Source organism: Podarcis erhardii (genome assembly GCF_964252035.2).
Source record: "Podarcis erhardii genome assembly, chromosome: 9".
Lineage (NCBI taxonomy): Eukaryota > Metazoa > Chordata > Lepidosauria > Squamata > Lacertidae > Podarcis > Podarcis erhardii.
Window position 1 is genome coordinate 75,489,317 of NC_138512.1, and position 27,089 is coordinate 75,516,405.

Here is a 27,089-nt window from a genome sequence, read left to right on the forward strand (position 1 = left end):
GAATTCCATTTTACAGTTTATCTTTGTTTATGCTTTTAATGCAAGAAGATCAAACGTATCCATTCTTAAGGAAATCAGCCCTGAGTGCTCACTGGAAGGACAGATCGTGAAGCTGAGGCTCCAATACTTTGGCCACCTCATGAGAAGAGAAGACTCCCTGGAAAAGACCCCGATGTTGGGAAAGATGGAGGGCACAAGGAGAAGGGGACGACAGAGGACGAGATGGTGGGACAGTATTCTCGAAGCTACTAACATGAGTTTGACCAAACTGCGGGAGGCAGTGGAAGACAGGAGTGCCTGGCGTGCTCTGGTCCATGGGGTCACGAAGAGTCGGACACGACTAAACGACTAAACAACAACATGTTTTTAATTAGATCTCTGTGGGGACACCAAAATCTTTTAAGGGCCTCTAAAGGTCTTAATGGGACACGGGTGGCGCTGTGGGTAAAAGCCTCAGCGCCTAGGGCTTGCCGATCGAAAGGTCGGCAGTTCGAATCCCCGCGGCGGGGTGCGCTCCCGCTGCTCGGTCCCAGCGCCTGCCAACCTAGCAGTTCGATAGCACCCCCGGGTGCAAGTAGATAAATAGGGACCACTTACTGGTGGGAAGGTAAACGGCGTTTCCGTGTGTTGCGCTGGCTCGCCAGATGCAGCTTTGTCACGCTGGCCACGTGACCCGGAAGTGTCTCCGGACAGCGCTGGCCCCCGGCCTCTTGAGTGAGATGGGCGCACAAACCCAGAGTCTGTCAAGACTGGCCCGTACGGGCAGGGGTACCTTTACCTTTACCTTAAAGGTCTTAATCTGCTGATATGCATGTGTGGGGGGGTGTGCAAACACACACACACACACACACACACACACACATATACACAGTCATACCTCGCATTACAAATGCTTCAAGTTGCATTTTTTTGGGTTGCGTACCGCCAAAACCTGGAAGTACCGGAATGGGTTACTTCCGGGTTTCGGCAGTCGTGCATGCGTAGAAGCACTAAATTTCACTTTGCGCATGCACAGAAGTGAATTGCAACCTGCGCATGTGCAGACGCGGGTTGCGAATGCTGCGGGTTGCGAACGTGCATCCTGCACGGATCACGTTCGCAACCTGAGCGTCCACTGTGTGTGTATGTGTATATATATATATATATATATTTATATATATATATATTCACACATACTTGAAACTTGTTGCAAGTTCGAGAGCTGTTCACAGCACACGTTTTCATTCATGCTGAATCCATTTTCATTGCCAAGTTGTTCCTCTGTCTTTAAGAGCCGTCCAATACACTGCAACCTTAAACAGTGGAGATAACATGGCGGCGGAAGTTTCACCTGCTTAATTGTTGCAGGCAGAGGCATGGTGGTGAAGGGAGAGAAAAGTTGGCAACCCTCCCAGGAAAGAGAAACCAGGTTCAGTCCTCATTAGAAAGGCCTTTTGTTTTCTCCTTCGTAAACTGTAGATGGCAGCTTCTCTCAACAAATCAGGCGAGTTGAGGGTGAAATGTTTCTGTGTGCCAAGCATTTATCCTCCCTTCAGTTTGGAAAAGATTATTATTTGTTCGCTACTCCCCCGTTCCATTTGATTAGTGAGCCTGCTGCAACAGCAACTGTTTCCTTTCCCGATACGCCCTGAGCTCTGTTACCTTTTCTGTGGCCTCAAGGTCTTAGAACTGTACAGTTGGAAGGGACCCGAGGGTCATCTAGTCCAACCCCCTGAAATGCAGGAATCTCCGCTAAAGTATCAATGACAGGTTGCTGTCAAACCTCTCCTTAAGAAGTCCGAGGAAGGAGAGTCCATGTCCACCCAAAGGGGCCCGTTCCACTGTCAAATGATTCTTATTATCAGAAAGTTTTTCTGTATGTTTAGTTGGAATCTCCTTTCTTGTAACTTGAAGCCATGGGTTCGAGTCCTACCATCCAGAGCAGGAGAAAACAAGCTTGTTTAGGGAAGTTTTTTATGTGTGACATTTTAATGTATTTTTAATCTTTGTTAGAAGCTGCCCAGAGTGGCTGGGGAAACCCAGCCAGATGGGTGGGGTACAAATTATTATTATTATTATTATTATTATTATTATTATTATTATTCCTTCTTCCATGCGGCACCCCTTTGGGTATTTGAATACGATCTCCCCTCAATCTCCTCATTTCCAGGCTAAACATACAATCTCAAGAGCTTCTCCTACTTTTGAACCCTTATCATTCTAGCCTCACAAGCCAAGGTAAATTTGAGTTTCTCTGCATTTCTTTACGTATGCAGGGAAATCGGGGGGGCGGGGGCGGGGGGGGAATCAATTTGGTAGCGACAATCTGGGTTTTGGAATTCAAGGTATTGATTTCCTGGCAACCCTCCGAAAAAGGGCCTGTTTGATTGGATTATTGGACTGATTCATCAGTCTGAGCGAAAACCATTCTAGAGTCTCTCCTCTCGTTTAGCGGATGACTGCATTCTCTCCAAACAACCCCCACCATTCCATTTTAATAATGACTATAACTGGACTTCCGTAGTCCAGTGTGCTATTATTTCAAGCATCCACAGTGGCAGAGGGAGTGACGTCTATGGGGACTTCCATTTTCCAACTTTCCTTCCACTCTGAGGGAGCCAGCAGCCTGTGGCCACTAAACTAGCTCACTCCTCACTGGTCTGAAGCAGCGTCTCCACTCCCATCACTCAGCCCAGACACTGAGGTCCAGCTCCGAGGGCCTTCTGGTTGGCAAAATAAGGCCCGGGGGCCAGATCCAGCCCAATCACCTTCTAAATCCGGCCCACGGACAGTCTGGGAATCAGCATGTTTTTACATGAGTAGAATGTGTCCTTTTATTTAAAATGCATCTCTGGGTTATTTGTGGGGCCTAGGAATTCGTTCATTTCCCCCCCAAAATATAGTCCGGCCCATCACAAGGTCTGAGGGACAGTGGACCTGCCCCCTGCTGAAAAAGTTTACGGACCCCTGTTCTGGTGGTTCCCTCACTGCAAGAAGTGAGGTTACAGGGAACCAGGCAGTGGGCCTTATCGGTAGTGGCACCTGCCCTGTGGAATGCCCTCCCATCAGGTGTAAAGGAAATAAACAACTATCTGACTTCTAGAAGACATCTGAAGTCAACCCTGTATTGGGAAGTTTTTAATGCTTGGTGTTTTTATTTTTTTGCTGGAAACCGCCCAGAGTGGCTGGGGAAACCCAGTCAGATGGGTGCCATATAAATAATATATATTTTTTATTATTCCAACATTCGGCTTCATTGGATGTCTGAGTTGGATGGCCATCTGCCATGGATGCTTTAGCTGAGATTCCTGCATTGCAGGGGGTTGGATCAGATGACCTTCAGGGTCCCTTCCAACTCTCTAGATTCTATGAGTTCTGGTCCTACCAGAGAGGGATAAAAAACCTTTCTTTGTCCACTTTCTCCATCATTTTATAAACTTTTATCCTGTTGCCTCTTCCTCGTCTTTCCTCTCAACTCAAAAGTCCCATCCCCTTAATTATTTGGGTTGCCCTCACCTGAACCTTTTCCAATGGAAAGGCAGGATGGAAGTTGTAACTCAACATCATCTGGAGGGTGGCCAGTTAAGGAAGTCTTATAAGGATGATCACCAACCATGTCAGGATTGAGAGAGTGACTTCTCCCACATTAAATGAACAGATTGTGGTAAAAGCATAGTAGGAAAACAATGCTACTGATGTCTTTTATCTGATACAGGAGGGGATGTCCCTATGTAGCAATTGATACACTTGGAAATGCCCCTGTGATTTTAATATATGGCACCTGAAGTCTCATCAGCCATCAATTAAGGGGAGGATTTCAGTGCTTTACCTAGGTGTGGGGGACCCTCATACACACAAAAAAATTAACTATAGGAAGCAGAACCTTTAGACAAAGAGTAGAAATAGAGATTTATTTATTATTATTTTATTAAAATACAACCAAGTTCCTTATACAAATAAAGGAATTTCTGTTGTTTCCAAGAAGCAATTCTTTTATCAAAAGAAAACCATTCACGGAAAAGAAAAGAAGTCATCAATACTAGCTAAGAGGCATGCATTGCAATCCGAACAGAGCGAGTGCAAAATAAAACATAGGCTCTTCTCTCTTGCATTCTATATTCAAAACCCTTGCATTTGGTCACTTTAAAAAATACGCATTTAGAACCGACCTCCAGGCCACTTGGTAAGGAACCCCCCCTCCCCCTTTTGCTACAAAGTACAGCAGTTAACATGAACCGGCTACATTCCAAGTCAGGGAATGGGGGGCAGGGGGACAAATTAAGGGCAAGGCAAACCAAATCTCCCAGTGTGTTTCAGATTGTCTATGCACAATATCGCCACTTAGATGGCCCATCAGCAGGGCGCAAGGTTTGCAGGACTCCTGGCTCAAGAAAAATGTGAAGTAAGGAATATCAAAATACCCCCATCCTGTCTTGGGTTCTGTACATTAACCCATGCCTCTAACAAAGGTAGGGGGGCTGTGGAAAATGAAGGTCCCCCATCCCCGTTTCATTTGAGTCCAGACATGCACCAAGGATTTGCTCTGAGATCTTTCATGCAACTGTTTCCTGCGCAATGGAGCAACCACAAGCAGACTTGATGTCCTCAGTTATGCTGCAGCCTGACACCCCCATCCCGGGGAATATCCAGAATGTTGGGCGCTGTCGTGTGGCAAAGAGATGTAGCGCCGTCAGGTACCTGAGCATCGATCAGTAACGGTTGCTGTGCGCACGCAATCGGATCGCAATGGGTACATTCAGAAAATGGCGGGCGAATGAATTGCAGGTGTTTAGCGGTTGCTAGAGAAAAGGGTTCAGGAAGGAAGCGAGTGCCAAAGGCCACGAAACAGTTAATCTCTGCTGGATCCGCCCAGCAGGGATATGGATCGCAGTGCCACGTTCCAACTCTATAATATTTTGCACACACGTGAATCACCATTATCAATTTAAAAGCGCGCACACAGAGAAGTCAGTGAAAGCAGACTTTTTCGGCGAGAAGGCTCAAATGTTGGTTTGCGGGGGGGGGGGGATATGAAGCACTGGCGTGGGATCTTAGCACTTTAAATCTGGGAGCAGATCAGTGAAGCGTGTGCCGTGGCTGTTTTTGCCAAATCTCCCTTTGATGAACAAAAGCTCACAAATTCAAAAACCATTCCGCGATGGGAAAGCGGCAAGGCGGCAGGGGTGAGAGCTGGTAGAAATCAATAATTCAAATGCACATATGCCACTGCTTCTGAAACACACATTTCCTCTAAACAGAGCAGCTACGGGTGCAGGGAACAAATTGGATGCAAGTCCGGGATAGGGGCTTACAGAGCTGCTCAAAATTTTTTAAAAGGAGCAATGAAGAAAATGCCTAAAAACTGCATACATTCAAATACTGGCTTAAAACCCTGGTCAGCTATACAGCAGAGCCTACCAGGCCACGATAAAACAGTAACCGACTGAGGAAGTTAACTAGATTCCTGCCAAAATATAAACTAGAAGGTGGAGCTGAAGAATTGACTGTAGTCCAGGAGCACTGAACTCTTGAGGGCACAAGCATGTCTGCACCAGAAGAGGGGCTGCTGCCTCCAACGCTGGCTTTAAAAATAGCTAGAAGTGGGAATGCGAGGAAATCAGGGTCTTGTGGGGTGGGGTAGAGGAACGATGCAGCAGAGGATAACTGCATAGCAAACTTTGGGGAGGGGGATAACTCCCCTCAAAATGGCTTGCGCAGAGACACATGCAACCCCACACGTGACGTTCCTTTCGCTGCAAGGCGGATAAGGAGGAATCATCAGAAGACAACAAGAACGCTGAAGGTACACAGGTGGGCGGACTTGCCAATTGGTGTGTTTCCAGACAGCGGCAGGGGACGGGAATAGAAACTGAGGCAGATACGGAGACAAAGGAATTTAGAGGTTGGGTCAGTTTCGAAACAGGAGCTAACACGAAACCGATTTGATGGCGAGTCTCGGTTGGCCGATATCAGAGTCTACTGCTACGAAACACCACTCACGGCTCGCCTCAGGTTAGCTGGCACAAAGCCCCTCTTACTCGTGAGGTGAACTATTTATGGATCTTTAAAGGGAAGCGTTAACAGGTTTTTCTGCAGACAATTGTCTCTGGGTTGTTTAAATGGATAGGCCCATCACCAATTTTCCACCAGAGATGTCTTGTCTCATCATGGCTAACACCTGGGACTCAAGTCACATGATCAGGTGTGACCATTTCTCCGTCCCCTAATAATTCCCCCTCTGCAAGTCACTTCCTGGGAAATCAAATTTTTAATTTACAGAAAAGAAGTCTGTTGAAAATGGATCAGCCCACAACCGTTAAGCCATTCGTGTTACTCATGATGAGCATATATGGATCAACAGATAACAAGAAAAGAGAATTTGGAGGTGGGAAAGATTGTGAATCCCTCCCCAGTCCTTGAGACAGGAAGGAAGGATTCACAAAACCGTCCCCTATTGGGTCTCCAGATTTAGCTTTTGATAATTTTCCAGGGGTTGGTATCTCAATTTTGCTTGGAGCAAGTTCAGGAGGAAAGTTTAGGGGGAGTTTACGGCATCAAGACAAATTTGGCCTAACAACGATCCTCTTTTTTTGCAAACTCTGCTTGAGTTAAGGGAGGCGAAAGCACCCCATAATCACAAAAGGCATTCACAGTATCTCCCGACGAGCGGAACACGTACAGAGATATCTTCCTCGCACCCGTTTCTTTGGCAAGATTCACGCAAAGAAAGAAAATGAAGTTAAAAAAGAAGAAGAAGTCATCTTCTCTACAGAGCTTATAATAAAAGCATTTGGTATGTACATTCTAACCGTCTTAAAACCTTCGCAGTGGTTATTAAAGTGCAGAATTTGTTCTGTCTACGACAGACACTCTTCCTTCGCTAAGTCTGTTTCCTGGTAACCCAAGCGGAGGTCAGTAGAAACAAGAAACAGAAAATAGAACAATAAAACGAACCCCCCCCCCCAAACCAACACCGTTTGCAGCAGGAAAGGAGGGAAAGATGAGGGACGGGCAGTCAGGGAAAACCTTCTGAAGTTAAGACATGTTCTGAGACAGCTCGGTTTCTGGTCTGCTACCTGTTCAAGTACAAGACGAAGACTACGGGGTGGAAGGTTACTGGCCTTAAAATGTGCTAAGCCGCTCAGATATGCAAGCTCTGAAGCTCTGGGTGATAACTGGAAAGAGACTATGAAATGTGTGCCACTGTGGGGGGGGGGGCACTGTGCAATTAAATCTTAAAAGCAGGAGCAGTCTTCGGCAAGAGAGGACCATTTTCACAAAGGTATCTAAGCACATTGCTCGCTGTTAAATCTCAACAAGCTCTGCCTATTTCACACGGCATACAGGCTACCCCTATGCTACCCCCTGGGTATATAGATCTAGAAACCCCAGAGGACTCTGCCCCCATGCAGCGCACAGGGCATTTCCTGAGGACCACGGGTGGGAAGCTGCACAGAGAAGCTGCACAGAAGCTGAAACCAAAATTATTATTTTTTAAAGTTCACATGAGAACATCAGGGATGCTCCTGCCGGCAAGTGAGATCTGCATTCCTTGAAGTTACTCTCTGTTTGCCTTTGCCCAGTCTGCGTCAAACCCTGGCACATCCACTTGTCGTAAGCTGCAAGATAAGAAACCTGGGTTGTGTGCACGGATATATTTAAGTGTTTCTATTATCTGCATCAACCTCCACAGCCAGCCACAGATCACGTGTGCCACGCGCTAGCGATTTGGCTTTTAAAAAAAATATTAATTAAGAGGAGAGCTTTTACCCTGCTTTGCTTCCGTGTAGAACTGAAAAACTGGCCTTTGTAAATGAACTCCCTGTACTCACAGGCAGGTTTCATATCCATCGCACGACTAATGTGCGGTTCTATTACGTTGGATGACAGGGTCCGCCAGAGAGATGCATTTCGGCAGGACCACAGACCCTGCTAAACATGGCAGCCTCACATCTAGCTATGCTCCCTTGCCCTGGCCCTGTAGCATGCAAGAATGAACTTATGACATGCTTTACTACCTCTTCTGGTGGGGCAAGGTCTTGACACATGGCTGCCATTTTGGGCAGCAGTCTTGAGTCTTAAAATCTGTTTACATGCTAAAAAACAAAACAAAATCCAGCTACTCCATACACAACTCCCCTTGGCTTTCTGGAGTCAAATCTCCTGCAAAGATGGCTCCCAAATTTTCTCAGCGCAGAAACACCGGTGTCAACCCCGGAAATGAGTTAAGGGCAGCCCCTGCAAAATATGGCTACATGTCCTACCAGCCTTAGCAGAGGAATTCAAGGCAGTGGGAACTTGAGTGCAGAGGAGAGTTCTTAGTTAAAAATAAAACCAGAGAGAGCAGGGTGTTGTTTGTGAACCTCCTATGGAACAATAAATCTGGCTTCTTACATTATACATTCATACATAGGTGGACTATTTTAAGGTTCCCGCCCATGACTGACTACATGGTGTGTCCATAATTATTCCCTGTGATTAAGCAGCTCGGGACAGAATCACAAACTGCAACATTTTGGACAGGACTTTGCAGACCAGACCTGGTAGGACTTTGCAGAGCCAAGATGCTAAACTGGGTTCATCCAGGCCAAACGAGCAACTCCAGAGATATATTTTTATGCTTTTGGAAAGCTCAGCATGAGAATATGTCATCCGCAAAGGCAAAAAGCCCCCCTTTTGCACTTTTCAAAGGTGGACTGTGTCCTTTGGCCACAAAGGTGGCCAACCTATGCAGCCTTGACCAACCGGGTGCCCTCAAGACGTCTTGGACTGCAACTCCCATCGGCCCCGGCCAGCGTAGTTGGGAGTTGTAGTCCGAATAATCCAGGGAGCACCCAGTTGGCCAAAGGGACAACCTCTCTGAATTTCCAGATGCGGTTCTTTTATTTGGTCATCGTTCTCACTGCAGAAAGTGATGCTCAGGACTTAGTAAAACAACAACAACAGCAGCTCCCCTAGTCTGGCTAACTTAGAACTGGTCTACTGCATTGGGCTGCAGCGAGTGTGCATTTATGCACATATGTGCTTGTCCATTGTGATCTGAACACTGTTCCTGGGCCAAGAAGGGGGGAAATGCTATATTACTCAGAGGATTTCCATGTTAGGTAGAAAAGGAGGGGAGAATCCGTCTCCCTGACATCTGGTTTTCTACATGTAAGGAGAGAGAGAGAGATGATAAACCACTGAAACATAAAACAGTATCTATACCTCACCTGGTGATTATGCAGACCAAGCTGGGAACATCCTTGACTCTGAACTGTCGAACTATCTACAGACATCAAGCCTCTGCAACCAGCAGCTTGGGTTCAGGAACCACTTTACGCCACATCTAGCCTTCTGCAAAGTCTTTAGCTCTCTTTCTTGCAAAAAGGGCTTAAAAAAAATAAATCTTACCTTGCATGGAAGAGGAACATTGGGAAGTGTAGATAACAGGGAAGCTTGACACATATGCCTAATACAATATGGATTTTTGATTCTTTTTTTTTTTTTTGCAGTACTTAAAATAAAAAGGAGGCGGGACCAACAGGCTGGAACACAGAACACGCACACACAAATTATAATTAGGACCCGCAGTGTATAAAGCAGACATTGGGAGCATTCGGATTTTCCAGAAATATAATGTCATGTTTTGCAGAGGGGGGAAGGAGGAGGTTAGCTACAAAATTGGAACAGGGCAGAGACAAGCAGCAGAAACACAGCCTTTGGGTGGTGGAACGAGACAAACCCTAACCTGGAACGAGACCCTGCCCAGGACCCCAATGTTCACTATGTACTGTACATTAAAATTAAACGCCAAGAGCAAATCAAAACCGATGGGAGCCAAAGGGCTAGGATTTAAACGGAGGAGAGGTGGGAAAGAGCAGAAAGTGCGAAGGAGAAAAGAAGAGGAAGGAGGAGAGAATTTAAATTAATGGCAAGATACAGTACATGTTAACACTGATTGCACAAGAACCCTTTCACTCTCTGGTGGGAAAGGGGGGGGGGAACGACAGGCATCAATTACCCAGGACATTTATATGCAAAATATATACACAAATCTAGATTAGCTATGTATATATGTACACATAAGTAGTACTGTACACACAGGGGAAGGGAAGAGGGATTCTGCCAAATGTTTCAATGCCTGGTTCAGTCGCCGTCGTGCAAATCTGCTGTTCCATGTCGGGACCGTCTGCAAGAGGGTTTGGCTAATTCGCATCCACCTCTGGGCTTCCGCTCGAAAGCAGGGAGCTGCCTCTGCGTCAGTGCAGATGCCCCCAGACAGAAAATGATACAGAACTGAAGCAAAAATCTGTCCCGGCTCTGCTCCATGTTGGTCTTCTGGTGGCTCTTGACTGAGTCAGTCACCCACTGATCTCCGGGGCTCCTGGCATGAGAGGTTGTATTCAGAAGCAGAGGAAACCGCCCAGAGGACACTGTAATTCTGTCGGGTTAAAAAGGAGCGCCCTACTGTTCCTTTCGCAGAGCAGCACAGTACAGGGTGTGTGTATTTGGGTGTGTGTGTGTCAAAAATGTCTATAAAAATGCGCTGCCCTTTCCTAAAACAAAGAAGCAGGGAACGCAATGCCAAACTTTTGTCTTTGGGGTTTCCGTAAAGCACACCTGCCGCTCCAGCTTCAAAGAGCGCTGCTTCCCCCACCCCACCCCACCCCAAACCCCCCACCCCTGAAATCTGGGCACTTGGTTGGTCTCTAGCAACATGCCTTTGGGTAGTCAGTTGTGCAGGAGTACAAAAATCAAGTCACGAGAGGTTCGGGGACCAAACCAAACGTCCGGCGAGTCATCTACCCAGACGCCAGCTTCCTTTCCGTTTGAAAAAGATAGAAGCCCGCCGGCTGATGTAAGGGAAACAAGGCTGCGTCTTTCCCTAGTGCTCAGCATCCATTGCGTCCAAGTATTTCGCTTCAATGATCCTTGGAAGCAAGTTATACCTGGGTGGAAGAAGGGGGACACCATTAGATTCTGCCCTAAGCAGAAGACTTTCCGTGTGGCTCTTTTGGGCTCTGCACCTAACGCATTGCAAGGGCACAGGAAAGCGCCTGGCGCTGAGCCACACCAGTGGTCCAAGGAGCTCAGCACCTCCTACACTGGCTGGCAGTGACTCTCTGGGAATTCAGAGCAGGGAATATATCCCAGAGCTACCTGGGGAGTTGAACCCGGGACTTTTCTGTGTGGAAAGCAGATGCTCCATCTCTGAACTGCCGTCTTTCCCTTACGACCCGGGAAGAGAATCTGCTGTGCATGCAGGAAGACCCCAGGATAATTTGCAACGAGAAATGCAGGATACATCATAATAGCAATCATCATCATCACAGCTGTCCATGGAGGCGCAGGTCAATTCTGTATCCAGGGCAGCTGTCTATCAGCTCCATCTGGTACTCAGGCTGAGACCCTACCTGCCCGCGGACTGTCTCGCCAGAGTGGTGCATGCTCTGGTTATCTCCCGCTTGGACTACTGTAATGCGCTCTACGTGGGGCTACCTTTGAAGGTGACTCAGAAACTGCAATTAATCCAGAATGCGGCAGGTAGACTGGTGACTGGGAGCCGCTGACATCATATAACACTGGTCCTGAAAGATCTTCATTGGCTCCCAGTACGTTTCCGAGCACAATTCAAAGTGCTGGTGCTGACCTTTAAAGCCCTAAATGGCCTCGGCCCAGTATACCTGAAGGAGCGTCTCCACCCCCATCGTTCTGCCAGCGCTGTGGTCCAGCGCTGAGGGCCTTCTGGTGGTTCCCTCACTGTGAGAAGTGAGGTTACAGGGAACCAGGTAGAGGGCCTTCTCGGTAGTGGCGCCCGCCCTGTGGAACGCCCTCCCATCAGATGTCAAGGCAACAAACAACTATTTTACTTTTAAAAGACAACTGACGGCAGCCCTGTTTAGGGAAGTTTTTAATGTCTGACGCTGTATTGTTTTTAATATTCAGTTGGAAGCCGCTCAGAGTGGCTGGGGAAACCCAGCCAGATGGGCGGGGTATAAATAAATAAATAAATAAATAAATTATTATTATTATTATTATTATTATTATTATTATTATTATTATCTCCAAGGTGATCTCTGTGGCTTCCGGCACCACGCCTGTTGGCAGACCAGCCCTGTGTTACAAAGATGTCTGCAACATCAACCTGCCGTGAGTGAATCCCTTGCAGACGACCGCAGTGCCTGGAGGCAGACAGCCAAGTCGTGCATCCGCAGCAGTGACCAGAGAAGGAATGACCGCTGGGAGGAGCGCAGAGAGCAGAAAAGTCATGGTGCATCTGCGGCAGTACAACCAGGTGTCTTCACCTGCCCCAGCTGCAACAAAACATGTCACAGCAGGCGCACTCCTCTGTTGTCTCCCGAGACAGACCAATGCCAGCTAAATATTTACATCCCACCTTTCTTCGAATGAGCGTAGGGTTGCTTACATGCTTCCCTGCCCTGCTTCCATTTTGCTCCTCACAACATCCCTGCAAAGTAGGTCAGGCTGGTCTACCATCCTGCCCCCCCCCCCCAAAGTGCATTTCATGGCTGAGCACGCATTTCAACCCTGGTTGCGCCTGGCTCTTATAGCCTGACTCTCTAACCCAGTGATGGCCAAACTTGGCCCTCCAGCTGTTTTGGGAGTACAATTCCCATCATCCCTGACCACTGGTCCTGTTAGCTAGGGATGATGGGAGTTGTAGTCCCAAAACAGCTAGAGGGCCAAGTTTGGCCATCACTGCTCTAACCACTACCAGCAGGATAAAAGAGGCCTCATCCAAGCCCAAAGCCCTCTTGGGCAAGGAGCACATCTCCGGAGCGTACCTGATAGGGACCATTCCGATCATGATGAGGGGGAAGATCATCTTCATGTAGGGCAGGGGAGACATCCCAAATCCACAAAGGATGAGGAGCTGAAGGACCTGCAGACCCGTGAAGTAGTGGATCTTCCTCTGGGGCACCCGGCGGATGTAATGCGTCGGAGGGTAGGCCGTCTGGAAACGACAAGGGTGTTAGCGAGAGACTGAGGCTGCCGCACTCTCCACCCCACCCCACCCCGTCCTTCATCAGAGGAGCTGCTTCCAGGAGAAAATCTGTGAGGGGATTTTCTGTCTGTGCCATAAAATAATAATAAATTTGTTTTATTGGGTTTTATAAACAGGAATAATGTTATACAAACAAGTATACCAAGTTTTCTCATGTCATTTGTATATCACAAAAATAACATGATATAGTGGTGCCTCGGGTTACAAACGCTTCAGGTTACAAACTCCTCTAGCCCGGAAGTAGTTGCTCCGGGTTGCGAACTTTGCCCCAGTATGAGAACAGAAATCACGCGGCAGCAGCAGCAGGCCCATTAGTGAAAGTACGCCTCAGGTTAAGTACGATTTCGGGTTAAGAACTGGAATGAATTAAGTTCATAACCCGAGCTACCACTGTAAATGTGGAAAAATATCTGCAACATATGTTTCATTATTAGTGGTCAATGTACAAGTTCTTGGTTCATGAATTGGTTTAAACAGTTAAGGAGAAAGAAAGAAAGAAAGGGAGGGAGGGAGGGAGGGAGGAAGAAGGGAGGAAGGGGAATGGTGAGTGGGGTGGGATCAGAGGAAAGAACTCACTCTGAAACTCACTTGCAGATGATACCTAACACCATGGAAACTAGCGCTAATATGCCCAGGAACCTCACCAAAATGCTGGAGAGGATGCACCTCCACAGGCACATACCTCCACATGTGGTGGGAATGCCCCAAAAGCCAACTGTTCTGGACAGCAATCATACAAGAAATATGCAAAATAACTAAACAAGTATTAGAAGTCACCCCAGAACTGGCCCTACTAAACATCTTCCACTCACACCATAAAGAGCTCATAACCCACCTACTCTCAGCAGCCAGAAGAGGCCTATTTTCCCTCCCCTGTGTGGTTATGTGCCAGGCATAGGCAAATCTGCTTGTTATTGTCTCTTTTCAGTTCCTCACTTTCCCAGTCTCTCCAGTCAGTTCTACTGTTGGAGGTTGGAGGATGGATGGCGGCTAACAGAATGAGGTTGAATCCTGACAAGACAGAAGTACTATTTTGGGGGGAAAGGAGGCGGGCAGGTGTGGAAGGACTCCCTGGTCCTGAATGGGGTAACTATGTCCCTGAAGGACCAGGTGCACAGCCTGGGAGTCATTCTGGACTTGCAGCTGTCCATGGAAGCACAGGTCAATTCTGTGTCCAGGGCAGCTGTTTATCAGCTCCATCTGGTACACAGGCTGAGACCCTCCCTGCCCGCAGACTGTCTTGCCAGAGTGGTACATGCTCTGGTTATCTCTCGCTTGAACTACTGCAATGCGCTCTATGTGGGGCTACCTTTGAAGGTGACCCAGAAACTACAACTAATCCAGAATGTGGCAGCTAGGCTGGTGATTGGGAGCAGCCACCGAGACCATATAACACCGTCTTGAAAGACCTACATTGGCTCCCAGTACGTTTCCGAGTCCAATTCAAAGTGTTGGTGCTGACCTTTAAAGCCCTAAACTGCCTCACTCCAGTATACCTGAAGGAGTGTCTCCACCTGCATCATTCTGCCCGGACACTGAGGTCCAGTGCTGAGGGCCTTCTGGCGGTTCCCTCACTGCCGAAAAGCCAAGTTACAGGGAACCAGGCAGAGGGCCTTCTCGGTAGTGGCACCCGCCCTGTGGAATGCCCTCCCACCAGATGTCAAAGAGAAAAATAACTACCAAACTTTTAGAAGACATCTGAAGGCAGCCCTGTTCAGGGAAGCTTTTAATGTTTAATAGGTTATTGTATTTTAGTATTTCGTTGGAAGTCGCCCAGAGTGGCTGGGGAAGCCCAGCGAGATGGGCGGGGTATAAATAATAAATTATTATTATTATTATTATTACACATTTCCGCACCAGTTTTGGGGCTAGTATTTTTATTTTTTAAAAGTCCTTGTGAGTCTATCCTGGGGGGAACGTGGCACCCTGGAGGCCCCACAAGTGAGCCATGGGTCCTATGGGAAACAGGATTAAATGGAACCCCAGTTAAGGACCCGAGAGTCTGATTCCTAGAGCAGGTCTCCTTCTCTCCCTTCAGTTGTCATCTAGGGGCAGCCCCTCTGCCCCAGTTCGGCGTATTATCAAATCAACTTCTGAACGCAACTGTAGAGAGCACCCTATTTTTTAAAAAATAACAGTAATAAAGCTTAGCCACAATTCTACTGGTTTTCACTGGTTTTAAAAAGAAAGTCATTTGGACTGAGGGACCAGAGGTCATTGCTGCAACCCAGAATTCAGCATCGTAAAATCAAAACAGCCCCACTAGAGCCACTCATTTGCTAGGACAACAAGACCTTCCGCCGCAGGCCAAAACTACGACTGCCTGCGATTCTGCAGGAGGAGAAAACAAGTGTGATCTCTCCTCCGGGAGCCCGTGTACCTGGGCGAAGCCATCATTCAAAGTTTACTGTTACACACGGACTCTGTCTCTTGCCGCAGTGGCGAAATTTCTGGCTGGCAAACTGTGGGCTCAAGCTCTCCATTTAACACAGGCACGTCCACCTCTATACAGACTGCGATCTACTCCCAGTACAGTGGTACCTCGGGATGCGAATGGGATCCGTTCCGGAGCCCCGTTCGCATCCTGAATGGAACGTAAGACGCGATGGCGCATCTGCGCGTGTTGCGTTTTGCCGCTTCCGTGCATGCGCGCGACATCATTTTGAACGTCTGCGCATGTGGCGAAACCCGGAAGTAACTCCGTTACTTCCAGGTTGCCGCAGAGCGCAACCCGAAAGCGCTCAACCTGAAGCACATTCAACCCGAGGTATGACTGTATAATAAAACTGGCAGTGATCTACTCATTGGCATTGCCCATAGCTGTTGAGCGTTTTTTAGGGGGAGAGCCCAGAGTTGTTGAGCTTTCTTGGGCAGGGGTTGAGCTTTTCTTAGGGGCAAGTGACAAGCTTTTTTTGGGAACGGTAGCATTCAAACACTCATCCATCAGTCCGCAGCCCTCGTGCCACAGACACAGTGAAAAAAGCACAAAATGCAAGGGCGCCGGCGGAGACAATGGGGCAGAGCGCTGGGGGCAGGACGCGTCAAGATCGCTCAGTAACTAGCAGGCGATCTCTTCTTTTTACTACCACGATCGACCTAAAGGACCCTTGTGATCTACCTGTCGATCGCAGTTGACCGGTTGGACACAGCTGATTAACAGAATGAAGATCATGGCAAAGCAGCCCAGAGTGGCTGCAAATACAGTGGTACCTCGGGTTAAGAACTTAATTCGTTCCGGAGGTCCATTCTTAACCTGAGGCACCACTTTAGCTAATGGGGCCTCCTGCTGCCTCCATGAGATTTCTGTTCTCATCCTGAAGCAAAGTTCTTAACCTGAGGTACTATTTCTCATTTAGCGGAGTCCGTAACCTGAAGCGTCTGTAACCCGAGGTACCACTTAATAAAATCATTATTATTATTACTACTCAGCAGCTGTGAAAGAGGGGTGGTAAAGAAACCCTGCACACAAACAGGGCTCATCCAGACTTGTGCCGGTCCCTTGCCTAGATAGCATGAGTTTCTGAGTCGTTTTGCGGCTGCCGTACTGCTGCTGCTGCCCTCTCTGTTAGCATGAAGTAGAGCAAATGTCAGTCCAGAGAAAACCCAGTTGCCGTTTGCTCCGATTCAGTGGCAAGGGCAAGTCCGGACAAGCTCCCAATTGAAGCCTGCAGGGATGGCTTAGAACAGGGGTCAGCAAACTTTTTCAGCAGGGGGCCGGTCCACTGCCCCTCAGACCTTGTGGGGGGCCGGACTATATTTTGGAAGAAGAAGAAAAAGAACGAATTCCTATGCCCCTCAAATAACCCAGAGGTGCATTTTAAATAAAAGGACGCATTCTACTCATGTAAAAACATGCTGATTCCTGGACCGTCTGAAGGGCAGATTTAGAAGGTGACTGGTCTGGATCTGGCCCCCAGCCCTTAGTTTGCCTACCCATGTGTCAGGGAACTGCCATCAGCTCAGAGGCGAGAGGTGGAAGGGCAGTTGTGTTACAGGGAGCCTCCGAAGATCTTGCGAAGCTGTTTTTCCTCTGGCGAGGAGGGAAGCCCCACTTCCAGCGGGGAAGGGGCGCAGGGATCAGAAGATACTAGGGAGAGCCTCAACACCCAGCCTGAGCAAAGGGGAGGGGAGGCAAGTCCCCCTTTGCCAATGCCCACATTGCGCAGTAGGTTTGCGAGCAGAGAGAGGAGGAAAAGGATGGGGGTCACACGACTGTCATGCTGGGGAAGGTATAAGGACCGCCCACTCCCAGATTCTGCTAGCGACTGGGCAGACATGGACTTGAGACGCTCTGCACTGTAAAATACCATATTTTTTGCTCTATAAGACTCACCCCCCCCCAAAAAAGTAAGGGGAAATGTGTGTGCGTCTTATGGAGCGAATGCAGGCTGCGCAGCTATCCCAGAAGCCAGAACAGCAAGAGGGATCGCTGCTTTCACTGCACAGCGATCCCTCTTGTTGTTCTGGCTTCTGAGATTCAGAATTTTTTTTTTCTTGTTTTCCTCCTCCAAAAACTAGGTGCGTCTTATGGTCTGGTGCGTCTTATAGAGCGAAAAATACGGTAGTTTGTACAGATGATAAAGCCTGGAAAAGACAGGTTGGAGTCTTGCCTGTTTGCTCTCGTGAAACCACACCATCACCTGACACCATGGCTTAGAACAAAGGCAGGCGAATGGAAATAGATGCTGCGATCGTCTCCTCTTCTGCTGACAAGCAGCTCTTTGCATCAAGCAAGGAACGAGGGGGTGGCTTGGCCTGGCCATAGCATTGCTCCCAAGCCACAGCTGGGCTTCCACGTGTTAGGAATAAATCACCAGCTGTTTGAGATGTTCTGCCCAGCCTGGTCCTGCGGGTGCCTCTGCTGTGGAAGCAGATAAAAGCTTCCTGATCTGCAGCTGCTTCCTTTCATGCTACCGAGCGCCTTCTGATCAGGGCACTGCCTGCGGATTTTTCAATGCCCCCCCAAAGCATGCTGGGACTGTCTTTTCCTGTGGCAAGAGATGCTTTGGACACCAGCCCAACATGGGAAGTGAACTCTGACAACAGCTAAATACAGGCACGGGTCCTGCGGTCAACAAGAACCATCAAGGAAAGCTGGAGGGGACTTGGAAGAGGGAGTTCAAGGGGGTGTGGAACCATTAGGAGTTCGGGAAGCCCAAACCCAGGAGGTTTGTGACACACGCATCGCAGTGCCCCTAGCTCACGGCTGTACCGTACAAGCACCCTTCTGTTGCTGCAGGGAGGGAGCATTATACAACCCAGTGCCAAAGGTTGCAATCAGAAGCACAGAAATTTGTGCGGCACAAAAAGAGCCTCAGGGGAACACAAACAGGGCGCCGCTTAACCTTCCTGCGTTAGGAAACAGAAAGGAGAAGGGGAGAGGAAAGGAAAGGAAAGGAAAAAATAGCTGCAGATGGACTGCCAGGCTGAAGGGTAATATCTGCGGCTTCCTTCAGTGGTTGGGATGTTTCGATCCTGCCTTTTAAAAATACAAATGTGCTTTGGGTTTTTCTCTGCTTTGTTTTATGTTGGTTTTAATGTATGTGCTATTTATTTGATGTTCTAAGTTGCTTCGAGCTCCTAATAAGTTTAATAAAGTTGTTGTTGTTGTTGTTGTTGTTGTTGTTGTTGTTAGACAGCCCTATATCTGCAGGTCTCAGGGTGGTTCACAGGATCAAATCACAATATAAAACCACAAAACACATAATCAAAATAAAAATGAAAGCAACCCAATAACCACCACCACCAAACACATATTAAAAGGGCATTGGATGTCAATTAACCAAAGGGCTGGTTAAAGAGCAACGTTTTCACCTGGCAACTAATGGTGTATAATGAAGGTGGCAGGCGAGCCTCTCCGGGGAGAGCATCGCATGATGGGGAGCCACTGCAGAAAAGGCTCCGTTCTTGTGATGTCACCCTCTGGACCTCTCATGGAGGAGGCACATGAAGAAGGGACTCAGAGGATGAACATAGAGTCTGGGTAGGTTAATAATAATAATAATAATAATAATTTTTCTGCACAGAGCATACACGTGTGCATTGGTGGTGCAGGGAAGCATTTTGGAAAGCTCCCCAGGCGGCACATTTCCAAGAAAAATGTTCCACCTGAAACAGTCTACCACGTCAATACACCTCAGCCTTAGGCCTGACCTCTCCTTCCTCCACAAGACGGTGGGATTATTGGGGGCTAACCACATGCAACTGCAAGCAAGAGCCTTGCTAAAAGCCATTTCCTATTGGATTTTGGCTCAGCATTTGGTGGGGGGGGGGAGCCCACTCAATCCGAGTCGGCGCCCTGCCCCTGCGGAGAGGGTCTCGCTCGCTGCGGAAACGGCGCCCCTGCCGCTGCGACCACGCAGTGTTGGAGGAGCCCCTTTTATTTCGAAAAGGCTAAACAGTGGCTGCTATGCCGTTGCACAAGCAGAGGGCAAGACCAAGGCCGCTTCTGGTGCCAGGAGGTGAAAGTTGCTGTTTCCCCCCCGGACCGGATGACTGGGATGTTCTTGCTGGCAACTGTCCCAGCGGCATTTCGTCCGTAGGGTTTTTTGCTGCCGGAGCAGAGCCAAGACAACAAACAGGGCGTGAGGCGGCAGCGGTGGTGGCAGGAGCAGAGGGAGATCATAAAAAGCAATCAGAGGCTCTTTAACGGCCGTGTTTTTCAAGTTGCGGCAATCAACTCGTGATTATGAGCTTCCTCAGGAAACAGAGGCCTGCAGGTCCGCCGGGGCCTCAACTCCTTATCCTGCACAGCTTGCAAAGTCCGTGCTGCCCCCCAGTGTGCTTACCTGCTCTTTCAGCAGGAGGGCGACCCTCTCAAAGAGCTGGTTCCCGTCGATGGAGGTCAGGGCGATGTAGAGGAACAGGCCGTAGAGGACGGGCTTCGGGATCAGCTGCAGCGGGAAAGGCAGGAGCAGCAGGGAGAGGCCCACCAGGAAGTTGGCTACCAGGGTGGTCAGCCGGGTCTCCTTCACGCTCACGATCCTGGCCAGGGAGGAAGCAGAGAAGCAGGATGTCTTACTGAGCAGCAAGAGAGCCCATCACGCAAGGATGCGTGCAAGCGTTTGAGAGAGCAAATAGTAGTACAGTGGACGCTCGGGCTGCGAACGGGATCCGTGCAGGAGGCATGTTTGCAACCCGCAGCGGTGTGTCTGCGCACGCGTGGGTTGCAATCCGGTGCTTCTGCGCAATGTGCGATTTAGCGCTTCTGCGCATGTGTGAACCCGAAACCCAGAAGTAACCCCTTCCGGGTTTTGGCGGGCCCGTAACCTGAAAAAACACAACCTGAAGCGTCTGTACAGTGGTACCTCTGGTTACGTACTTAATTCTTTCTGGAGGTCCGTTCTTAACCTGAAGCTGTTCTTAACCTGAGGTACCACTTTAGCTAATGGGGCCTCCCGCTGCCACCTGATTTCTGTTCTCATCCTGAAGTAAAGTTCTTAACCCGAGGTAATATTTCTGGGTTAGCGGAGTCTGTAACCTGAAGTGTATGTAACTTGAAGCGTATGTAACCCGAGATATGACTGTAGTAGTAGTAGTAGTAGTAGTAGTAGTAGTAGTAGTAGTAATACAGTGGTACCTCAGTTTTCGAACGTCTTGGAAGTCGAACATTTCAGTTTTCAAACGCCCAAAACCCAGAATGCTTCCGTTTTCAAACATGCCTCGGAAGTCGAACGACTTCCGCTGAGTTTGTAGATTTCCACTTGTTCCTCGGTTTTCGAACGTTTCATAAGTCAAACGGTCTTCCAGAACGGATTACGTTCGAAAACCAAGGTACCACTGTATTATTTTTTAATTTATACCCCGCCCATCTGTCTGGGTATGGCTGGGTTGCCCCAGCTGCTCTGGGTGGCTTCCAACACATATAAAAACATAATAAAATGTCAAACGTTAATAATTACAATCTGATCCAACACAAAAAGTCACAACAACTTTAAAATAAACAACTTCTATCAAATAAAGCAAAATTCAACGGTCCATTAGAATCTAATAGTGAACAGTAAAATTAAATACCAGCAAATAACAACAAAGAACCACAAAGACCCCGGGCACTCTTGATGGCTGGGTGCCGAGAGATGATTTACACGAGAGGAGGAGCCATCGAAGATCAACCACCGCAGACTGAATGTTGCATCGATCCCGCTATTCGACTGCGATTGGTACTTATCAGGAGTCACAGAATCAGAACTGTAGAGTTGGAAGGGACCCTGAAGATCATCCAATCCAACCCACTGTAATGCAGGAATCTGCAGCTGTCCCATACGGGAATTGAACCTGCAACCCTGGTGTTATCAGCACTGCACTCTAGCTCACTGAGCTATCTCCCGTTGATTCACATGCAAGCAGCTGAGCTCTTGGGTAAACAGAAGAAGCAAGCGGTCTGCATGCATGTGTGAACGACTCCCACCCGTCATACTAGAGTCGGGATTCTGGACCACACCTGGGGCATTGACCTACTTTTTGTTTTGCTATATAGTGAGTGCCTTGGATGTGCCATGCCTCAGGAACAGGACTTAGTCCCTGACCTGGAATTCTGCAAGGCCAAAGGAAGTAGAAACAATAGAGAATAGAAAAACCAGGGGTCTGAAAAGGCGTCAACGGAGCTTTTTATGTTCACCCATAATTCTATGGAAATTGAAGGGTGCTGTGCAAGGTTGGAATCTGGAGTTGCAGTAAGGGGAAAAAATTCAGCATCCTGAAAATACCTTGAATTTTTTAAAAAGTCAAGTTTCTAGTCTTTATCGATGGAAAATGCAGACTTCTTCTTTGTGCAACGTCTGAAGAAACCTCCAAAGTTAAATGGGCATTCTGGTATTCAGGGATGTGTGGCTAGCAAGTGACAGGATTTGTTGAAAGTGCATAATTTATACGAGCCAGGGACCCTGCTTCTCTAGACGCACAATTAATGTGTCTTCTTTACCAATGAGCACACACAGCTCCAGCGATTCTCTTATTCTCGTTCCCACATTCAGAGCTTAAAACTAATTTAGCCTTTGCGGCACGCTACACAAAATCTCTTCGAACGGTTCAAATCCCCCTTTCCTGCCTTTTGATCCTCTCCAAGCCGCAACTATCAGATCTCAGAGGAGGGCATTGATTTCCTTCGTTTTCGTGGCATCCGAATAACCAAAGGAAAGCGAAAAAGAAATCGAAGGGCATCTCAGCAGAAACAGAAAACCCATCACCGCGAGGGGGCCAGGGATTCTGATGAACCTCAAGGATAATCCTGTTTATAGCGCCAAATGATGCTGCGCAAAGTGTAATTTCTATGGGGGGGATTAGGAACTTCAGCCCTGATGTGGATTACGGGAGATAACACTGGCAAACTCCCAAGATAAAATGGCAAGTAGCGGGACAACCTTTTTGGAATTTAAAGTGAGCTCACATGCGCCAAGCATCTCTCTTGCAAACTCCAGGTCCGGCCAGTGGCAAAATGGGCAAGACGTTTATAGAGCATGTTCTCAGCTAGGGAGAACGTTGTGAGGTTTTAAGCAGCATCAGCAGAGGGTGTCACATACAGTATCTCAGGCAGGTCTTTGCAAGGGTCTCTCAGCCACAGACCACTTAGTCAGGGATTCCTCGGCAAAAGGCACTTAACGAAACTTCGAAAGAAAACGGGGCTCCCCCATACTCCCACTTGCCCTGTGCCTAGAAAGCACAGCTCCAAGCGCTTTCCCCACACTTTTGAGGCATGGGTCCCTGCGGTTTCACCTTTGCCCTACTGCTTTCCCCAGAAAATCTGCTCTTTGGTGCTAAATTGGGGAATCTGGAGAAAACCCGATCGACGTTTGCTCCGATTCAGCAGCGAACAGCGGGTTTCCCCAGTGGAAAGTGGCAGGACAAACGGAATTGTGGATGATCCCATAGTCCCCCTCTACCACTACAGCCTCTCACATTCTGAGTCACATTCAGACAAGCAAGGCTGCCATCAGTTACTGGTGACCTGCAGACCAGCTACAGATCACTGTCCCTGCAAGCTCACTTCAGTCCAAGCTTGAGCACGTTTGGGAAGCATTTGAAAACTTGTTTGGGGACTTAAGGTTAACCCAGCAGAAGGGATTGGGGGGGGGCTGGGGACGGAAGGGCTTTTGCCAGGCAGGGATAATGGTTTTGTTTTGTTTTGCTCGTATAATCTGAGCCTACAGGATTCCCACACACACAAGCAGAACAGGCCTGATTTCAATATGTACCTGGATCCTAAACATATGAATACATTTGCTACGATTCCACATGCCTAGCAGAAGCTTCCGGGGGGTGGGGCAGGGGGAGAGGGAGCAGAATCTGGAAAATATGCTCATAGTGCCCGGGAGGTATCGTAACACCCACCAGCTACATGCATCATTGGGACGCGGGTGGCGCTGTGGACTTGCTGATCAGAAGGTCGGTGGTTCGAATCCCCGCGACGGGGTGAGCTCCCGTTTCTCGGTCCCTGCTCCTGCCAACCTAGCAGTTCGAAAGCACGTCAAAGTGCAAGTAGATAAATAGGTACCGCTCTGGCAGGAAGGTAAATGGCATTTCCGTGCGCTGCTCTGGTTCGCCAGAAGCAACTTAGTCATGCTGGCCACATGACCCGGAAGCTGTACACCGGCTCCCTTGGCCAGTAAAGCAAGATGAGCGCCACAACCCCAGAGTCGTCTGCAGCTGGACCTAATTGGTCAGGGGTCCCTTTACCTTTTACATCCATTATTATATAAACCTTCTAAAGCGCACCGGTGTGGAAACAGGATGTTTAGTGGCAGATGGAATTGTTTTCCACCCATGCGCGGGTCCAAAGACATGGTTTGTTGTACAGAGACACAGCACACAACCTCCACACTGTGCTACAAAGCTGCAACCATCCCACAGGAGCAGAACGGGCACAAGGCTGTTCCTGGAGCACAATGTTTAAACGAGTTTTAATTACGCTGCCCTTCCGCTACCTGCCCCGGAGCATAGGACTAGAACCAACGGCTCCAGGTTACAAGAAAGGAGATTCTGACTAAAGCTCAGGAAGAACTTTCTGATAGTAAGAGCTGTTTGACAGTGGAACAGACCCCCTCGGAAGGTGGTGGACTCTCCTTCCTTGGAGGTTTTTAAGCAGAGGTTGGAGGGCCATCTGTCATGGATGCTTTAGCCGAGATTCCTGCATTGCAGGGGGCTGGACTAGATGGCCGTTGCGGTCCCTTCCAACTCCACAATTCTATAATTCTTGTGCAGGGCTGAGTGTGCAAAGACAGCCTTACTCTGGGTCAGCAAAGCTGTCCCCAGTGCTTAGACAGCAGGAATGGGGAAGCTGTGGCCTCTGAGATATTGCAGGACAATGACTCTCATTATCAAAGGGGAAAGGGCTGTGGCTCAGGGGTTGTTGTTCAGTCATTTAGTCGTGTCTGACTCTTTGTGACCCCCTGGACCAGAGCACGCCAAGCACTCCTGTCTTCCACTGCCTCCCACAGTTTGGTCAAACTCATGCTGGTAGCTTCCAGAACACTGTCCCACCATCTCGTCCTCTGTCGTCCCCTTCTCCTTGTGCCCTCCATCTTTCCCAACATCAGGGTCTTTTCCAGGGAGTCTTCTCTTCTCATGAGGTGGCCAAAGTCTTGGAGCCTCAGCTTCAGGATCTGTCCTTCCAGTGAGCACTCAGGGCTGATTTCCTTCAGAATGGAGAGGTCTGATCTTCTTGCAGTCCATGGGACTCTCAAGAGTCTCCTCCAGCACCAGAATTCAAAAGCATCAATTCTTTGGCGATCAGCCTTCTTGATGGTCCAGCTCTCACTTCCATACATCACTACTGGGAAAACCAGAGCTTTAACTATATGGGCCTTTGTTGGCAAGGTGATGTCTTTGCTTTTTAGGGGTGATCAAATCTGTCAACCTCAATGTCTTTTTCACTTATTAAGCTCAGCTCTCCACATTTCCACAACCATTTTCTTTGTCTGCTTAAAGTCCCTGAGAACATTCATCAGCCTTTCATGCAAATTTATCCTGATACTCATTCGTTTGCAAAACAAATTCCCCCGAGTGCAGCAAATTTTGCCTTACTTTTGATAACGCAGGCATTCTTATGCATGCTTTAGTTTGGCCCATGAGTTTTTATACACAAGACTAGGTTGGGAGAATCGCACTGCAAAATTCAGGGAAGCGAGAATGTCAAAAGACGGGTCTGTTTCGGTTTGTGAATTTTCAGATGCTGCAGGTTCAGGAAGTTCACCTTTAAACGAGAATTGAATCATGTTTCTTCCCCCACTCCTATCCAACGAGAGCACCTGCTTTGCATTCAGAAGGCCCCGAGCTCAATCTTGGAGCAGTGGGGTACAGTTAAATTTTTCATAGGGGAACTGTTAGGGGCAGAGGCGCCAGGACGTCTGGACACTGTGCGTATGAGCATTGCACCTCCTCCCTCCCTAAGCTGGGCAAAAGCTTCCCAGGTTTGGGGAAGAAGGCGCCAAGAGGGAAGGGAGCATTTAGGGGATTAGCCTAGTCCCCCTAGTCCACTGACCACGCACCACTGGCTGGGAGAGACCCCTGCAGAACCACTGCACATCGGTGAGGACCATACTGAGATGGTTGGTCAATAAGAGAGCTTCCTACTATGGACACTGGGCCATACTAGCTGGGGGTTGGCAGTCCGACAACATATGTAGAGCCACAGGTCTCCCAGCCCAGGCCCCCTGGACTTGCTTCTGCCCTTGAGAAAACAGACCCACTTGTTCCAGAGGGCTATACCTGAAGGAGCGTCTCCACCTCCATCGTTCAGCCCGGACACTGAGGTCCACCTCCGAGGGCCTTCTGTGGGTTCCCTCACTGCGAGTAGTGAGGTTACAGGGAACCAGGCAGAGGGCCTTCTCGGTACTGGCGCCCACCCTGTGGATAGCCTTGACATCAGATGTCAAGGAAATAAACAACTATCAGACTTTTAGAAGACATCTGAAGGCAGCCCCTGTTTAGGGAAGTTTTTAATGTTTGATGTTTTATTGTGTTTTTAATGTTCTGTTGGGGGCTGCCCAGAGTGGCTGGGGAAACCTAGCCAGATAGGCAGGGTATAAATCATTAAATTTACTACTACTGCGATTCCCAAAGCACCCTGCTAGATCAGATCACAGCTGTAGCATCTCAGATTCCTCAGGGAAGTCCACAAGCGGAGCTTGAAGGAAACAGCTCAGTGGCCCAGACTGCCTCTGATCCCGGAGGCTCACTTTTATAGCCATTGATCGACACAGCCTTCCTGCCGAATCCCTCTTTACAGCCAACCAAAACGAACAGACTATGCATCCAACATAGATGTTCCTAACTGCAGGGCGCCCTCTAGCGGCCACAGTATTTCTTAAAATAATATTAAAAGATTTCATCTGATCATGGACACAGAGGACGATGCTGAGATTTTGTGTTGCAGTTCAATGCGTCGTTCCTCTGTCATGGAAATCAGAAAAGCTTCTGGGCAGTCTGCATGGCTGAAGAGCCTTAAAAAGGGGGAGGGATTTTTGAAAAAATACTTGATGTTTTTAATTTGTTGGAAGCTGCCTAGAGTGGCTGGGGCAACACAGTAAGATGCGGGTGGCGCTGTGGTCTAAACCGCTGAGCCTCTTGGGCTTGCTGATTAGAAGGTCAGCAGTTCGAATCCCCGCGACGGGGTGAGCTCCCGTTGCTCAGTCCCAGCTCCTGCCAGCCTATCAGTTCAAAAGCACGCCAGTGCAAGTAGATAAATAGGTACCGCTCAGGCGGGAAGGTAAACGGCATTTCCATGTGCTCTGGTTTCCGTCACAGTGTCCCGTTGTGCCAGAAGCGGTTTAGTCCTGCTGGCCACATGACCCGGACAAACGCCGGCTCCCTTGGCCTGAGAGCGAGATGAGCGCTGCAACCCCAGAGTTGCCTTGGACTGGATTTAACTGTCCAGGGGTCCTTTGACTTTTACAGTCAGATGGGTGGCATGTAAATTATCACCACCATCACACCAGAACTGGGGGGCACCCAATGTTGTTGAATGCTTGAAAATTCAGGATGGGTCAAAGAAAGGACTTCTTCATGCAGTGCAAGAACTATGGAACTGCCTCCTCCAGTTGTCCACCAGCTTAGATGGCTTTGAAAGAGGATCAGACAATGGCTACCAGCCACGACAGCTCTGCTC

The 27,089-nt window shown here is 48.6% G+C and overlaps 1 protein-coding gene across 6 annotated transcripts in view; it reads right to left on the bottom strand.

Annotated features, from left to right (window-relative positions):
- Positions 1-3,876: 3,876 nt before the first annotated feature.
- SLC4A11 (solute carrier family 4 member 11) overlaps positions 3,877-27,089 on the bottom strand; it is a 252,993-nt gene continuing 229,780 nt past the window's right edge. For all 6 annotated transcript variants that reach the window (XM_081876743.1, XM_081876742.1, XM_081876739.1 and 3 more), the window contains 3 exons: positions 19,777-19,972; positions 12,768-12,937; positions 3,877-10,910 (listed from right to left, as the gene is read on the bottom strand). In XM_081876743.1, the coding sequence (XP_081732869.1) occupies positions 10,847-10,910; positions 12,768-12,937; positions 19,777-19,972 (430 nt within the window). In that variant the 3' untranslated portion in view covers positions 3,877-10,846. The remainder of the gene's footprint in view (positions 10,911-12,767; positions 12,938-19,776; positions 19,973-27,089) is intronic.